This window comes from Marmota flaviventris, chromosome 1, assembly GCF_047511675.1.
Source record: "Marmota flaviventris isolate mMarFla1 chromosome 1, mMarFla1.hap1, whole genome shotgun sequence".
In the NCBI taxonomy this organism is placed as follows: Eukaryota; Metazoa; Chordata; class Mammalia; order Rodentia; family Sciuridae; genus Marmota; species Marmota flaviventris.
In genome coordinates this window covers 33927920-33945510 of record NC_092498.1, presented here as the reverse complement: position 1 = coordinate 33945510, position 17591 = coordinate 33927920, and the positions used below count along the sequence as shown (strand labels likewise).

The window sequence follows — 17591 nt, the reverse complement described above, 5'->3', positions numbered from 1 at the left end:
TGCCAATCTATTACACACTGGATTTCAGTAGAAGACTTACATCAGGCATTAAAACCAAGTCTAAAGATAGTCTAAAGATGGTTTATAAGAGGTAACAAACACTTTACAAAGCCTAGGAATCTCAGCAGCAAGCCAAATAAATATACTGCTACACCTACACTGATTTTTTGCCCTCAAACCAGTAACTGGATTTCTGCCTTATTTTTGAGAATTCTTCACCTTAAACCTGATTTCCTATAACTGCCCTTAGTTCCTCTAGAGCAGTCCACCTTCAGGCAAACTGCCCAGCATGCTTGGTTCTCTCTAGACAAGAAACTGCCTTGTTTTCAGCCGTGTCCTCATTCCTACACTCATCTATATGATCTCACCCAGTTTTCTGCAGGCTACACACACACACACACACACACAGTCTTGTGAGTCAATAAACATTTAATCAAATATGTGTCAAAACTCTATGAAGGGTAGAAATGAATTAAAATCACTTGTCCAATGTGAATTTACTACAAATTCATTGTAGGTGATTTGGGAATAATTGTTTATGACATTATTGTTCATGTCTACGAGAACACATAAGTAAAAAACAACCTCTTATTAGAAGGTTTCAAATTACATTTGTCCATTTACAAGATGGAGGCTTTCTGGAAGTAAGAATAATTCCTTACCTTTGTATTTCTTGAAGAGCTAGCAATGTCTTTAGGCAATAACTTCTCAACTATTTATTGAACAAACAGAGGAATGAGTGAACAAGGGAATGATCTTTATCTGCCTCTCCTACCGAGTAGTATGAAGTATGAAGGCAAGTGGGTTCCAAAAACAAAAAATATATAGCTTTTATTTTCTTCATTAAAAAATGAAAAAAAAAAAAAATCAGGGCATGTCTGTCTGACTTCTTAACATTCACCAAAGCACTTAACAAGAAACTTGTCTTGTGTGGCATGATGTCACCACATGGTACTGGAGAATTTTCAGACTCACTTCCATACTGATGAATGAAATTTTATCTTTAAAATATTCACAATATTGCTGGTTTGTACTGAGAACAAAAAGCGGCCCAGCCATCTTTTCTACTAAGTTAACATAGCAAGTTTAGTCAATGCCCTGGAACCAACTTTGCATGATCTTTCATTACTAAGATGGAAAGACAGTAGAGGGCAGGACACAGAACTTTCCTGTGTTCCATTGATCCACTGAACCCTTGTTCCACATGTCTTCTCTGTCAAATAAGTTCATTAGCCATTAATCAGACAAGAAAAATGTTTGGAACCAATATGAGCATAGTACCAAACATAAAACCTCGAATTAGTGTCCTCCCCAAATATCTGATTTTTTAAATGTCATTTTCAAAAGTAAAACAGTGAATAATAAGACCATTTCAAATCCATCATATCAATCTGTCACATTAATTAAAATTATGTCAAGTAAGTAAGAATGGTATTTAAATAATGAGTTAATATTTTACCTCTCAGACCCAATTATTTCTTTTGTTAGGACCAGCAAAGATATTGGCAAAAATTCGCTGATGTGAGAGATAAAATTGGGACTGTGTGATGCACACTTATATCAGACTCTTTTTGAATAGGTCTTTTTCTTAATTTACTATATGAGAATATTCCCTCTGTTGGCTAACCCTGAGCCGTAACACAGGCTCCAATTTGGGCCATACTAAGCCACATAGGAAGTCCATCTGTGCTGGACTCAAAAGGAAATGTAGGACTCCATCTTAGGATGAGGAAATTCTTTCCTCCAATCTTACACGGAGTCCTGCTGCCAAGCAACAGTTTCTCTAGAAGGATGCTCAGCCTCCCCTTGCTAAAACAGATGCTAACTTTGTTAGTATAACCGTATGGGTATATATAGTACCTTCTGCCTGAAGACGGGATGATAAGATAAATTTGGAACCAATCAGTTACTGTGCTACAAAAAGAGAAAATACTATGGTGTAAATTGTATCTTATTTTTCAAACACAGTGATTTTTAATCAACCTTGAATCAGTTTCTTTAGTCACCCTTAAGTCCAATTAGCTGGGGGGCATTCTGCCAACTTCTCTTTCCATAGTGATAACTTGAAATTTTTGATAAAAATTTAATAGTCTCATTCAATTTCTCCATAGTCATGCATTATTTTATTTTACTTTTTCACTATTACAAATCATCTCTAATGCCCTCCCTTTAGTTTCCTATTCATCTATCTTGGAAGATAATGATGTTTTCACAAAGTAAGTCAAAAGTTCTCTGAGGCTTTCAGAGAGTCCTGCAGAATCTGATTGCGGAGAAAGACGAAAGTTCGGGTTTTCTGTTGGGTAGGAGGCCAATGTGACCCTGAGAATTTTCTTCTCCTGAGGACACCCAGAAAAGAAAGTGGTGTCTACATGCAGCCAGCACAAGTTCCCCACAAACAACTTATTCTAGGCCAATCTAATCTCCTTATTTGAGTGTTCACCAGAGAAAGGCTGAACAAACAAACAAACATATGAACTTTATTTCAGTGTTCTGTCAACAAGAATTAATTATTGACTCTACAGATTCTAATGCAGAAACTGTTCCTTTCACCCCTGAATCCTCATCTGGAGTGAAGCCGAAGGCCTAAATGCCCTCCTCTGCTTTTCCTTGGTACCTGTGTGTCCACACAGTGTCTCAGAAGACATCTGTCCACCTGCTCATTTGAAGTTCCCTAAGGAAGGGTTTCACCTCCCTAGAGAAATCCTACAGCTTTAAGGATTTTTGGCTAACACATGCTGATAATTGGGAGGACACAAAAAAATAAAAATTACGGGACTGTGTTAGAGGCAACTGGGGAAATTTGAAAATGGTGTCATTAGACAAGGTGAATATACATCGAAACCAAAATAGAGACATTTGACTAGAAAAGCAGGTTAATACTGTGCACAGTCAGATGCCATTTATCATATATATGATGATATAAAGATTATATGAAAGAACACATAGTTTGGTGTTGAGAGTGCTCATCTCTGATGGTAGAAATAGGATGTTTTTATGTTCTTACTTTGACTCGTTTATATTTTCTAATTGTATGAAATATTTAAGTATTGTTTCAGGAATAATCAGATTATTACAAATAAAATGTTGGGGGCTTGAATGTTTCTATGAGAAATAGACCTTAATGATACTGTTAGAACTACAGATAGTCAAATTAACAAAGTAGAAATCATTTTTATTACCACACTCATGCCACTTCTTCTTTTTTATTTTTTTTTATTTTTTTGGTATCAGGGATTGAACCCAGGGGCTCTTAATAACTAAGCCACATCTCCAGCCCTTCTTATTTTTTATTATGAGACAGGGTCTTGCTAAGTTGTTTAGGGCCTCGCTAAGTTGCTGAGGCTGGCTTTGAATTTACGATCCTCCTGCATCAGCCTCCCAAGTTGCTGGGATTATAAGCATGCACCACCATGCCCAGTCTCATGCCACTCCTTTTTTAAAAAATATTTTTAGCTGTATATGGACACATCTACAGCTAAATATTTTATTTATTTTTTTATGTGATGCTAAGAATCGAACCCAGTACCTCACACATGCTAGGCAAGCACTGTACCACTGAGCCACAATCCAAGCCACCCATGCCACTTCTTATGAAAAGCAAATGTCAGAAATTGCTCCTTCTGACTATTTAGTATTGTAAGAGGGGATTGCACAGTATGCTATCACATCGAGAAATGCTTATATTTGAATTAATTTTGAAGGTTTTCCTTTATGAATCAGGTTTGAGATATAGTGCAGCCTATGTCTTAGTGTCCAGGCAAACTTTATGAGGTCAATAAGCATTCCTAGGTTTCTTCAGTCTTTGTTGCTGTGAACCCTAGAGGTTCCTAGAGGAACCCCAACCAAACAAGAGAAGAGTCTGGTGCAAAGTTCCCTGTGAGCCATACATGTAAAGGAAAGAATAAACGTGAGCTTGGTGATCATCATTTAGATAGACTCATTTCTGGTTGAATATCTGGTTTGTGAATAAATGCTGAGCAACCCAGAAAGTGGTCTCTAGGGACATAGACTATAATCTGTCCTTGGCCTAATCCTTCAACAATTTTGCACTATTACTGAATAACAATATAGGTATGCTTATCAGATTTGTAAATGATACCAACATGTTCCACAAGAAAAATCTAAAGAAGATCTCCTTCCACTGGAAAAACTGATTTTTAAAAAGTATTTTAAAAAAATACTACTACTAATAGTAATAGCTAAAATTCACATTAACTTGCTGCATACCATGCTTTCAAGAATTTTGCTGGTTTTGTTTGCTTCTCATAATACCTTTATGCAGCAGGTCATGCATCATTTATATCAATCATTATTGGTGATAATATAGGGCAGAGGTATAGATTATGAAAACTCAAATCGATCTGCCTAAGTTAAAACCTATCACTGTAACTATGTTCTGTGTGAACCTGAGAAAATAACTAATTCTTTCTGTGCTTTCCTGACCACATCTATAAAGGAGTAGGATGATCGTTCATTCATTCAATAAACATATATCAAAAGCCCACCCTATGGATTCAACTTCTAATACCACTTAGTGTCTAGTCTCCAGAAATTCATCATTTCCCAAGAAAGAGGTATGGATTCAGTTAAACAGAAGCCATTATTCTTCAAAGGCTATAGAGAGCTAATCCTTCATTCTTGTGCATAGAAATATGAGCTATTGTCCTCAGAGTACTATTCTTTATCATACTGAGAACCATACTTCTATTCCTAGATTGTTAAGTTTTAAAATATAAGAGTATGTTTAAATTTCTCAGGCATAATATAAATATATATTGCAATGGTTACTTGTACCTTTTTCTATGCTGAATTATGGTGACACACTTTACTAAAATATTGCAACTTGAATCTATTACCTATTAATCATAGCATAGAATCCTCTTCATATTGTATTGGATTCCAGTTGAATATAGTATATTAAGGGATCTTAAAATTTATGTTTATAATTAAAACTTGCCTTCCAAGTGTTTTATTAATAAAAGTTTATTCTTTTAATCCAAGAGCTTGTTCTTTGCCCATTATGATTAACTGAGCAATGATTGATTCTACCACAACTGATCAAGAGAAAGAGAAAAATACCACAAACACAAGTTGTAAATGAAGTAGGTTATAAAGAAGCAGAAATTGCAAAACAAATCATGACACTTAAAGTTTTAAATTTTTAAAAATTAAATCATACTAATGTATTTTAAAATTACTAAATATTTCTACTCAAAACATTGACTCAAGTGCTTTTAAAATCATTGAAAGAGATTTTGTTATACTGTTTTTAAAGCACTATTTGAACATTTTCTCTCTAATAGGATACATGAAACATGCTAATTTACAGATTAATTAGTCACAAGTATTAAAAGAAATGTTTGCCAATTTTGGCTCTCCAAAAAAAAAAAAATCTTAGTTTGGGTTTGAAGTGTTAGTGGGTGAATGACAGAATTTATGTGCAACTTTAGGTATAACCAGATGTGTTAATTTGATTTCCAAGTTATCTTCTGAAAGATTTTCCTTTTTTTAAGAGTCCACATTCCACACAAAGAAGCCAATTTTTGACTATAGAATTATATTCGTAGCTCTTTCCAAACTCTTTTCTTAGCCTCAGGTTTTATGAAGTGTTAAAGTTAATAGTAATTGTTTTCAAAGATGTTACTTCTATATAGAAAGGCATTCCAAGTGGATTTTTTAAAACCAGAATAAATTCTGCTGCAATTTTATTCTCATATCTGTGTTATTAAGGCAAAAATCATAAATTTGAGTGGAATTCTCCTAAGTTCAAAACAAGGGCAAGTTTTAATGAGCTATCCCTAGTGCATTCTTCTCAAGCAAACTGTGCTCAGTTTTTCTGAAAACTGTCATTTTCCCACTGCCAAGTTTCTTGCAGTCCTGTGAAACCTGCACTTAGCAAGAGATTTACTCATTGACTTCTAGTTACTCACTCTTGCCAGAACTTTCCCATGAAGAAACAAAACTCGTTGGAGTTTGTGTGGGGTGGGAGTGAACTGCCCTTCTTTCAAAGTGATTCACTAAGTTAAGAAAGACATCTTATAGGGAAGTAAAATAAATGAAGAGTGATGTTCTCTGAGAAGGAATAATTGCTACTGTCCCCAGAGTATTAACAGCGTAGGTCAGTTTTCTCTAGAAAGTTTTTCAAAAGGGCTCATCAACTGTGAGTGAAGTCAGTAATAGAATTTAATGCTGCCAACTTCACCCCTTGAAGCTAAGCAGTAATGACACCCAACGATCATTGTGTAGAAACAGTCAACTATGTTAACTTAATGATAGGCCAATGGACCCCCTAAGGAACGTGATTATATTATGCCAGCTCTTGAATAGATGTTAGATCCGATACAACTGTGTTATTATTATTTTCCCCCTCAAAGACCTTTTGAAAACTGTTCAAAGCAAAAGATGACAGAAGCCATATGCTGCCCCAGATCGTAAAGGCAACTGCTAAAATAAACCAGCTTTATGCCCCCAAAGACTACTTTCATTTTTCTCAAATGGAAAATAGTGTCTACTGGTTTTGAAAGGCCTTATTAAAACAGAATATTCAAGTCTGAAGCACATCAACAGGCAGATATGGGTGAAAGAATTATTGTCTTATATGTTGGTTTCTATAAGGCAAAAAAAAAAAAATGCCTAGACTACTGGTATCCTCACATCCATGATTTTGTCTTCTAAATTACAAGCAATGTGCTTTCAGAATAATTTGCTTATGATAATGCACTAGATGAAAAAAGAGAAATAAAAATTTTTAACTCTCCTTCAGTAACATATGGTGGCAAATGTTGTCAGGTAGACAAGGTTCAAAAGGTGCATAGCTGAGCTAAAAGGCTGATTTGTTAGAAGAGTACTGCTGAGAATGGCTGTTTCTTCCTTTATCTGAAGCTTGATTAAAGTATTTAAGGATCTTTTAAAAATTAAGGGTCAAAGCCAGAGGTCACAAACTGAGAGCTCTCAGGCCAAATCTGACCCATAACTGCTTTTACCAAATGTTACTAACATTTGATGTTTAAACACCTAGTGCATGAATTCTGGTGAAAACTGGAAGATGTGGAAAACTTGGGTCCAGATTTCCAGGTGAGCAAAACCACCTTGAGTCATCAGGGGCACCTGGCCTTCTTAAAAGGGGTACTTGCTAACCAGCTGCTATAGGCCTCACCCCACACCCACTTATATCACCTACCTATGGGCACCTGCAAGTGTGAATTCTGGTAAAGGCAATTAGATTAAGAGAGTTATTATGACTGCATCTGTATTAATGAAACTTCTTTTCTCTTTTCACATTTCTACCTTTCAAATATCCCTTGGGTGATCAAATTAGAGGATGTCTAAAACCTCACTCAGAAGTTATATAATCTATGAATATTGATGGTGTAATAAAAGTTTGGCAACTGATTCACTGAACAGAAATAGTCAGCCCTTTTAACAACAACAACACTGTGGGGACTGAATTCTCAAATTAGTCAACTCTATTAAGCAAATGACAGGATGTTTGAAAAATTAAATTTATAGTTAACCAAAGCAGAATAGTAAATAATGAAAAGCTGGCTATACCTTCAATTTACCTTCAGTCCTTTCCTGCTTCTTTTAGTCCTAAGCTAATGGAATGTTTATGTTGGCTAAGAAAGACACATGGCCCTAAATTAGCCCACTCTCACTCCAAGAAGGATGATATATCAGCTTATCACTTCTAGTGTTCAAAATCATTGCTACGCCACTAAAGCTAGCAGCTAGCACGAATTTAAACAAATGACCCAGCACACTTGAAGATGCATGCACATTTGACAGTGTCTTAACAGTGTGGTTTTATGTCCTCGGGATCCCACCCTTGTCTTTCAAAGAGACAATTCTTACCTTGTTAGTGGCCCCAGGTCGCCTGAGTCTTGGCTTCCAGCTTCACTGGGGGTGCTCACTGATTTCGAGGAGGGAGACATAGGGGTTGGGACTAAATAATGAAAATAACAGGTATCCCATGTTAAAAAATGCAACGGCTGCACTGGTGAAGAGCAGTGTCAGACAAATCAAAACAAATGGGCCCAAATTAAAGTGGTTGTATGGCCAGGAGAGATTGAGATGGGATAAGAAAAAGAAAAAAGAAAAGAAAAGGAAAGAAAAGGAAGAAAGTCAAGTGAATTTTTCATTTTGTAAATTAAAATTTGAAATGAATTTAGACAGAATTGACTTGGGGATTCTGAGGCCATGTCCACCCTAACAAAGTAAAATGGAGAATCAAAACGGCTATCCAGATAATTCAAGTCAAATATCTCTCTTGTATGAACTATCCAGATAATTCCAATTCTTCACTTTATTTTGTTAGTATAGATGTGACCTATTAAAAAATAAAATGGGGTGTCTATAAAACTTTAAAAGATCATGAAATATGTGATCCTGAATGATTTTAAATGGCCAAGGAAGTCAGAAAATCAGCCCTATGTCTGCCTGGGGAGGGAAATGTATTACTGGTGGCATATAAACTATTCTGCCACTAAAGACAAAGTGACAGAGAGGAAGGGTAAATTTGAACCTGGTAATTTAAAAATCCTTCTCAAAACAAAGGAAAATTCCAGGCTGCTTTATTTTTACACTTAATTAATAGTTTCATCCTATTGTACCATTTACTGCATTTGGGACTTTTTTCCTTTGTTTCTGGCAGCCCTAAGAGGCAGTGCTGTGGACCCAGAAGTCAATGGCTGCTCTGAAGACAGGAGAAAAAAGTTCAAGGATCAAGGTTGGCATGAGCTGAAAAATCTGAGAGCAAGGATAATAAAGAGAGAACTAAAGGAAATGAAAATATATTTTTCTTCTCCATCCTTCAGATACATGCCAAATGTCTTTCAGAGAGAAGTGGTACCAAATAGCCAAGATGGCTTCAGGCCAGATGATTCAATGGGTTCTTAATATCGCACAAGCCAAAGAAGCCATATGGGCAGAAAGAAACTTCAATACAGAAATGTAGATTTCCATTTGGTTTCAATCATGTGCAATTTCCTTTTATTTATTTAATAGGGTAAAGGACTTAACTATTTTGTCCAAATCCTATAGCACAATGGCAGATCTGTCAAGAAGCTGGGAATTTTCATGTGGTTCCACAATTAATTCACCAATTATCTTCCATGCTAAGTCAGAGGGTAAGCCAAAGAGACAGACAAAAAATGAAAATGGGGTCGAGCCTTGCCAGGGCCCCTTAGCAGGCTTGGAGGAACAGTTGAGAAGTTGGTTATGGTTTAAGGTTGGTTAACTGTTTTGTTCTTAAAATTTAATTATTGGCTTTATATAGGGCACAGGAAAACAGGATCTACCACTACTGTGTCTAACCGGTGTTGACATAGCAACAGCATTTCAAAGAATATTTTGAGGTACAAATATAACTGATTGAAAAGTGTCCGATTTATGTCACATATCATCTTAGTTCAAAGAAGTTTGCCAGCTTCTCAAAGATGGCACATCACTCAAATAATCCCTTGGTTACATCTTATAAGACATAAAGAAGCTAAAAAAAACATCTAATTTTATTAAGGATTATTATTTCATTGTCAGACACATGATTTTTAATCTACTATAAATTGAGATTGAGTACAAAGCTTTTTAGTAGTATTTTAGTTTTACATGTATGCATTAAATTATACCAAGAGATACTTAGGAATTTGTAGGATTACATAGACTTTTTCTTTCTTTTTTTTTGGGGGGAGAGGGGTGCAGTTCTGGGGATTGAACTCAGGGACACTCGACCATTTAACCACATCCCCAGCCCTATTTTGTAATTTATTTAGAGACAGGGTCTCACTGAGTTGCTTAGCACCTCACTTTTTGCTGAGGCTGGCTTTGAACTCACAATCCTCCTGCCTCAGCCTCCCAAGCTGCTGGGACTACAGGCATGCACCACCACACCCGGCCATAGTCTTTTCTTATTCATATTGTTAGGAGCATTTGTTGCACATGGATTATTTCTATTCTTATTTTATGTTACTATGGAAACAAATGAAATTTTATTTTAATATAAAAGTCAGTGATAGAATTAGAAGACAATTAAATATTTTAAACAGATCTGATATTGTATCTATTTCCAAGTATTATTTTAAAAGTTTTTTTTCCTATATTGGGTATCATGTAGTTTTACAGACACCCTAGTATAACTCTTAAATATATGAAAAATAAAAGGATTAAAGAAAAATAAAATAACTTATCACATGAAGGGTATATAGGTAAATGACAGAATAAGCACATGCACAGTTATCTTTAGCACAAAGAAAACAAATAGTTCAATATGCAGACCTTAGTGATAGGGAGTTCATGGACAAGCAACTAGGAATGAATGAGTTGGAGGAGGGTACTGAGGTGAGAATGCCAATTAGAAATGAAATCAAGGTATTTGAGAGAGTCAGATAAATTTAAACTTGTTCATTAGCTGCTGATCTGCCACCATTATAAATTCTCTTCAAATTTCCCACTGATCTATTTTCATTATAAAATAACTCTATGCCTGCCGTGGTTGTAGATTTTAAGGAGGATTCACAGCATTTAGAGAGGCAAAGAGAAGTTGGGATTCATCAGTGAAAATAAAGAACAATTTAATAAAAAATTAATTCCAAGATTTCTTATATTTCCCAAGTGGCAACTCATTTAACAAGTAACAAAATAATCTAATAATAACACAATGGCGAAGTTCGACTGTGTGATTCATCAATAAGCAGCAAATTGCTGATGACTCTACAACCATTCCTCCCATCTCCTTCCAGCCCCCTCAGTTCCAAAAATGCATGCACCCTGAACCATAAGCCATAGAATTACTTAAAAATAAAAATACTAAAGCTAAAGACATAAACGAACAGTAAATGTTGGACATGGTATATCCTACTCAAGTTCAATTTGAGAAATAGTAGCACAAAGCACTGTTAAGTACCTAGAGGGGGCTCCGGCGATATACCAATGCTTTGGAGCAAAGCCTCCGTCTCTCGTCGTTTGCGATCCAGATCAGAGTCATCTTGAACAGGTTCTTTCTTCTGCTGCAGATCCGCCTAAAAAGCATGGATGTCGGTAAGGAAAGTTAAAAACATCACTAAATGTGTACTTTTCCTGGCTGAAACAGAAAGTGGGAAATGCCAGGCAGAGAAGCCAGGCAAAAGCCCTAATAGATTCCCTCAAATGTATGAAGGATGAAAAAAATACCGCAACTGCTCATTTAATAATTACTGACCCATTGTTCTCTCTTGATTGAAAGTTTTCTCCCATCTCTACCCCGTGGCATCAAAGTTTCTCTTGCCCAGTTTTGAAAGAAACCATCAAAGCCAACTATTTCTTTCTTTTTTTTTTTTTTAAACACCATGACAGTTTCTTTTTTTTTTTTAATATTTATTTTGTAGTTTTCGGTGGACACAACATCTTTGTTTGTATGTGGTGCTGAGGACCGAACCAGGGCCGCACGCATGCCAGGGGAGCGTGCTATTGCTTGAGCCACATCCCCAGCCCCCAAAGCCAACTATTTCTGACTGGGGCTGTGAATTTTTCAAAAAGAATTCTGTACGTTATTTAGAACTCCTTGTCCCTCCTGGGACATCAGTTCTTTATGAGTGTATATCTATAAAATTCATGCCCACTATTTGGGATTGTGGAAACAGCAATTCTTGGAATTTGGATGAAAAATCAAGTTATTTATGAAAATCTATAGCTGTATAATACACTATTTGTACTGGTAGTGTAAGCTGATGGTGGTTTAAAATACAGTGGGCTAAACTCTATTAAGGCAATACAGACTTAACAATACAATAGTGCTGTAAATCTTGTTGCTTGATTCTGATATATTAGGATTCCACTCAACATGTTAACTTAACGAAGAAAATTATCATATAGAAAAATACAGTGCAAAAAATCCTTTAGGAATTCCTTTCATGAATTCTGCCTAACACACACCACATGGGCATCCTTAAATCAGATTGTATCCCCGGTTTGTGTTTTTACAAAATCATGACAACTTAAAATGCAATTTAATGAAGATCAACAGAGGTATTCTGGGAGAAATTTTAAAATTCCAGGTCTTTCCTCCTTTTTAAAACATAATTATTACTCCAGAGGAGGTATTTCCCTCTATCTCCAACATGAGAACATTGATGTGTAGATACCTTGCAAGAAAGTTTTGTGAGCTTACAGGAGTGAAGCTGTCTTCAAGCTTTTCAGAAACCAACTATCCAGTGACCAGACATCCCTTCTCCAGGGCAAGATGGGCACCCTAACAGGTACATTGTCTCCACCAGACATACAAAGCATAATTCGTATCTTGGCATCTGAAGTAGAAAGAGTTCATGAAAGCTTTGACTTATCTCCAGATGGTAACTTATACCCTGATTATAAGCTAAGTGCATCTTTGGCTCTGGACCCAACGCTTTTGTTATTGTTCACTTTGGGTTTAAAATGCACACATAGTTTTTAAGGCTATCTGTCATTAGAGAGAAAACTGTTGTTATGTAGGCCAATAACTGCTAAAGAGACTACTAGAGAATTTTAGCCCTCTCACATAAGCTCAGATTTTGAAATGGCACATTACCAGTAAAGATATTAAAGTTCATCTTCTTTTCCAATTGAAATATTTAAACTACTAAAGCAGTTCCAATGTTTGTGTACAACAGAGGTGGAGACAAAGCTGAGATGAGAGGATGCTGCAGAGGAAGGATCTCTATCCACATTTGTCAGAAAGTCAAAAGGTGGGAGGAAGAAAGAGGGAAATAAAAGAAAAGGGAATTACCAGAGGAGCTACTGAAAGACAAATAAAATAAAAGTGAAATTTGCCTTCAGAATCCAATGTAGAATAGTGTGGTGTTACAAGACATTGTTTAGCCATAACTGAACTGTCAGCTTTACTGAGAGCAGGCACTTGATTGCTTTGTAAACTACAATATGCTCACATCTAGATCAGGGCCTAGCACATAGTAAATACTCAATAAAAATGTGCTGAATGAAGGCATCAGCTATCTGCCTTTGGTGAGTATTGTTTTACAATTATAGAATCTTAGATCTATACATCATTTAGGCTGATTCCCCTCAACTATATATCCCACCCAGGAATCTCTTTTACAATACTAGCATTAGACCAAGACACCTAGACATCTAAAGACCCAGCACTCACAACAAACCCACTTCCAGGTGCTAGAATCAAAGATATATTTAATTTTCCCTCATTTTTTCAACAAAAATGTATCAAAGGACAAGAGTATCAGTAATAAATGAAACTGAGAAGTCCTAATAGAGTTTTCATAGAGTAAATAGAAAAAGATCTGCCTAATCTTTTGCTTTTGAACAAACTTAGGGCATTTCATTCAAAACTTTCTGTCCTAGATATCCTGTGCAGAAAGGCACAAGATCTATTTTTGGTTTGGGGGATTTATTCTAATTTTAACCAGCAAGCTTTCAAGAAGCACAGTAAAGAGAAAATCACATGTCAACACATATAACCTCATGTTGTGCAAAAACAATATCCCTGAGCTCCAACTCCAAATTTTCACGTCAGCACAAGGAGCCTCTGCAACTCGGGTCTCCATTAAACTCCTTTTTAATTGTTTAACTTAACTTAAAGAAGAAAATTATCATATAGAAAAATACACCATACAATGACATTTATTAAAAAGAATAAACATCCATCCAGATATAATAGAAGAAGGGGAAAGTTATCAACACTCAATGTTGACCATGAAAAATGCAAATAGTTAACTGGGGCTTATTGTAAATGCAGATTGTTACCGGTTAGCAACTTAAAATAAAATGTTACTTCATTTAAGACAATAATACGGAATATCCTAATCATGAAATTTTTTATTTTTCGCATGTAAATACTACAGAATCCTACTGTTTTAATGACTCAACAAGGAGTGATTCTGTAGCACTAGTAATTAAAAATCTGCAAGGTGACTTTCCCAGCAAGTGAAATTTTTGTTTGTGTGGAGTAATCACAGCTGAGACCCAGAAAGAAAAATCAAAGACAGAAAATTTGCCAACTGAGAATTATCTATCAGTCACTTTTCAAAGACAGTTCCACATTTATTAGAGGGACAAGTGAGGACAGGTTAGGAAACTCAGGTACATCCTACCTTCTAGCAATTCGGCTTAAGGCCAAGGACAGAGTAAAACTTCAGGGTGGCCACCATTAAACTCACCTCACTGCATGAAAGCCAATTTTTTATGAAATTGGGCCTGTGTCTTAAATGGTGGCCACTATATTTATTTTTAAATCAGATTTCATCCATAATACCACAGCCAAGAAAGCATGACATCCAAAGGAGCAGAGGGTGGCAATTTTATATATGTACACAGTTTTCTGGGTTCTGTGGAGATAATCAACTTGGGTGGTCCTGACTCTAGTTTTCAAAGTCATGGCAAAGAAAGTCACTCAGGTTAGCATTAAAGAGCATCTTTTTTCTTTTTAATTCTAAATTTATTTGTTTTACTTGATAAGCCTAGAGAATCTTTTTATAAACAACGTTATAAGAGTAAGGCTCACTTTCTACAAACAACCCAAAAATTGGCAAATTTTAAACTTAGGAGCCAATGACAGTGGCCAGTTGATGCAGCATTGTAAAAACTCAGGATTAGAAGCTTCCAAAGAAATATGAATCTGCAGAATAAAACTTCAGATACTTGGAAAGAGTGTCTTGGACCAGCCTCTCCAGACATGCTCAAACTAGTTTATGTTTATTATTCACTTATTATTCATTATATTTTATTGAAGGTCTACTACCTGGCAAAACCTGTGCTATTCAATGCTGAAAACAACAACTATAAACAAAACAAAACCAACATACAGACTTGTGCTCCCAAATTTGCCATCTCTGGGGACAGAAAGACAATTGAGGAAGCAAATGTAAAACTCTGTGCTAAATGATTTGATAAGGAGGCTGGGGCTGGGGCTCAGCGGTAGAGCACTCACCTAGCATGTGCGAGGCACTGGGTTTGATCCTCAGCACCATATAAAAATAAATAAATAAAATAAAGGCATTGTGTCTGACTACAACTAAGAAAAAAATTTAAAAAATGGTTTGATAAGGTCAAGGATAGAACACAGATCTAACCTCATGATGGGTGGATAAAGGTATCAGCATGAGCTTTCTGGAGAAAGTGACATTTGAGATGAGAACAGAAAGACATGCAGTTAAGAGCCAGGTGAAAAACAATAGGGAGAAAGAGAAGAATATGAAAGGAAAGAGAATTTTAAAGGTTTTTAAAATTATAATTATTAACACATACTAATTATACAAATTAAGAGGATTCACTGTGATATTTCCATGCACACAGGCATCATGTGTTGATTCATTTTCATCCTCTCTACTTCTACTCTCTATCCCAGTCCCCAACCTCCTTCCCAGTCCCCTTTAGTTGAGAAAAGAGTTTTATAAACTCCACATCAATAGAGTGTTGTCCAGAATGCCATAGAAAATTGTCCCAAACTTTCTATGACAACTTGATGCCACAAATGGAAAATTCCACACAATGAAATTTTGTTTTGTGCACAAAATTATTTAAATTAATTTTTAAAATTACCTCTAGGTTATGTGTATAAGCTACATACAAAACATAAATGAATTCCATGTTTATTTAGACTTGGGTCTCACCCCCAACACATTTCACTGTATATATGTAAATATTTCAAAACCTTAAAAATCCCCAATCCCAAGCATTTCAGATAAGAGACACTCAACCTGAAACTGAATCTGGCTAGAATATGGATTTAGGGTGAGAAAAGAGTTTGGTTCCATCTAGAACCTGGTGATCAATGAAAATTGTGGAGGGGGTGGAGAAAGAATTATCTAAGGTTTCTGCTTTGGATACCTGACTGATTGAGGGGTCCTTCAGGAACTAGAGATAAAGAAGGGCTACTTCTAAGACGTAGATCTTATTTCCTTATTTGAAAAAAAAAAAAGACTTCAGAAAAGATTACTTCCTGGCTTCTTCTGGCTACAAAATACTATAATCCCATGAAACTAGGGGTCTTGAATTATAGGATTCTTTGAATAGTGGGGCATTTTTGGAAAACGCCTCTCACCAGGAGTGGTGCTGAGCAGTGTGTGCAAATCCATTCTGTGGGGTCCTGGTCACTGGTTGCTGGTCTTAGAAGCAGAATGTGAGCTGTTGCTTACTGATTTGTTTCACTGCTCTGTGGTATCTTCTTGAATCTGCTCAGAACTCTGAGAAAAGTACCACTCTTTTCTTCATGTTATAGAGGAGGAAATAGGCTCATAGAAGACCTCATTAAAGGCCATTCTATGAAGAGTCAAGTTCAAATTAAAAAAACAAAAAACAACAACAACAACAAAAAACACCCTCTGTGCATAACTACTAGGCATTACTGCCCTCTGTCTGATTATACTGGTCACATAGAACAAACCAAGTCAGCACAGTTTGTGAAAGATGTTTACGTTAAAGACAGGAAAGATCTTTTTAAGGAGAGAAAGACTATAAAGAAAGAAGATTTAAAGCCAGGATAGCTCTCAAAGATGATGTAGTCAGTGTGTTGCATCCAACCCTTACTTGGATTTTTTGAAACAGAAACTGAGAATCAGACCTGAGGACTCTGAATGGCCATGTGACTCTGTGGAGCAAGGTTGAGTTAACATGGCCTTAACCGCCCTTTCTTCTGCTTAGAAATGAGGCATCTAAGACCTTAAGTGACTCTAAGTCCAGAACCAGGTAGAGGCAAAGGAACATCTAGAGTCCAGGTAGTCTATACTCCCCACCACCCGCCACCTCAATCTCCCAGGACTCTTTTCGCAGTATAAGAGGCTAAATCTCTATCAGGCAAAACTTCATGGTGTGGAAGCAAAAGGGGTACCCAGTTTCGATCAGTCTGGTTTGCCTCTAATTTCCCCAAAATGTGCAAAAGGAACAAGATGAGGCAGACAGCATAATTTGGAACCAGATTTCCTGTATCACATCATCTTTTGTGGTAATTCTGTGAAATTCGAGTTGGATATTAGAATGTCAGTTTAAAAGGAAACCAGTTATTAGTAAAGTATAACAGGTGCTTTAAAACTACACTAAGTGTTGACGTTTGAAGGAAAGGAAACATAATCACTTAATGCCTTTTTTGGCTGCGCACAGAAATGAATAGCCATTCCTTGTCAATTCTCACCTCTATTTCACCCAAAAACTGCATACATAACAGCAAAGATCTCCAAGGGAAAACCATTACACATGATGTCAAGGACAAATAAATGATCACATCAATCAAAGTGTAATGGTGTGGAGAGATGGGAGATGCCAGAGGGCTGAAATGCAATTGCAATTATGTTTTACTTTGTTGGAAAATAATAATTGTTAAAAAAGAATCTGTTACTTTGGTCTCACAGCCTTGTAGTATAAAACAACACTTATTTAGATTGCAAGGCATTAAATACATTTTCTTTTTCCTTGAAGAAAAATGTAGGGAAACAGCTGTGGTTTCTGTATACACAAGTGTATCACCCTACACGATGTTTTCTTCGTAGGAGACTATGCAAGATTATCTTTGGCATCTGGTTTGTGTAGGAAGCATGGGCTATTTCTAAACTGCCACAACAAATTGGGGAATTAAAAATAAATTATTTCTTGGATTGAAATAGTGACATGACAGCCAG

At 36.1% G+C, this 17591-nt stretch overlaps 1 protein-coding gene across 1 annotated transcript in view; it reads right to left on the bottom strand.

The window, feature by feature from the left end:
- The window catches only part of Dync1i1 (dynein cytoplasmic 1 intermediate chain 1), a 294624-nt gene that overhangs the window by 246010 nt on the left and 31023 nt on the right, over positions 1 to 17591 (bottom strand). Inside the window, exons 3-4 of the mRNA XM_027952799.2 lie at positions 10898 to 11012; positions 7852 to 7942 (exon numbers count right to left, since the gene is read on the bottom strand). Of these exons, the coding sequence (XP_027808600.1) occupies positions 7852 to 7942; positions 10898 to 11012 (206 nt within the window). The remainder of the gene's footprint in view (positions 1 to 7851; positions 7943 to 10897; positions 11013 to 17591) is intronic.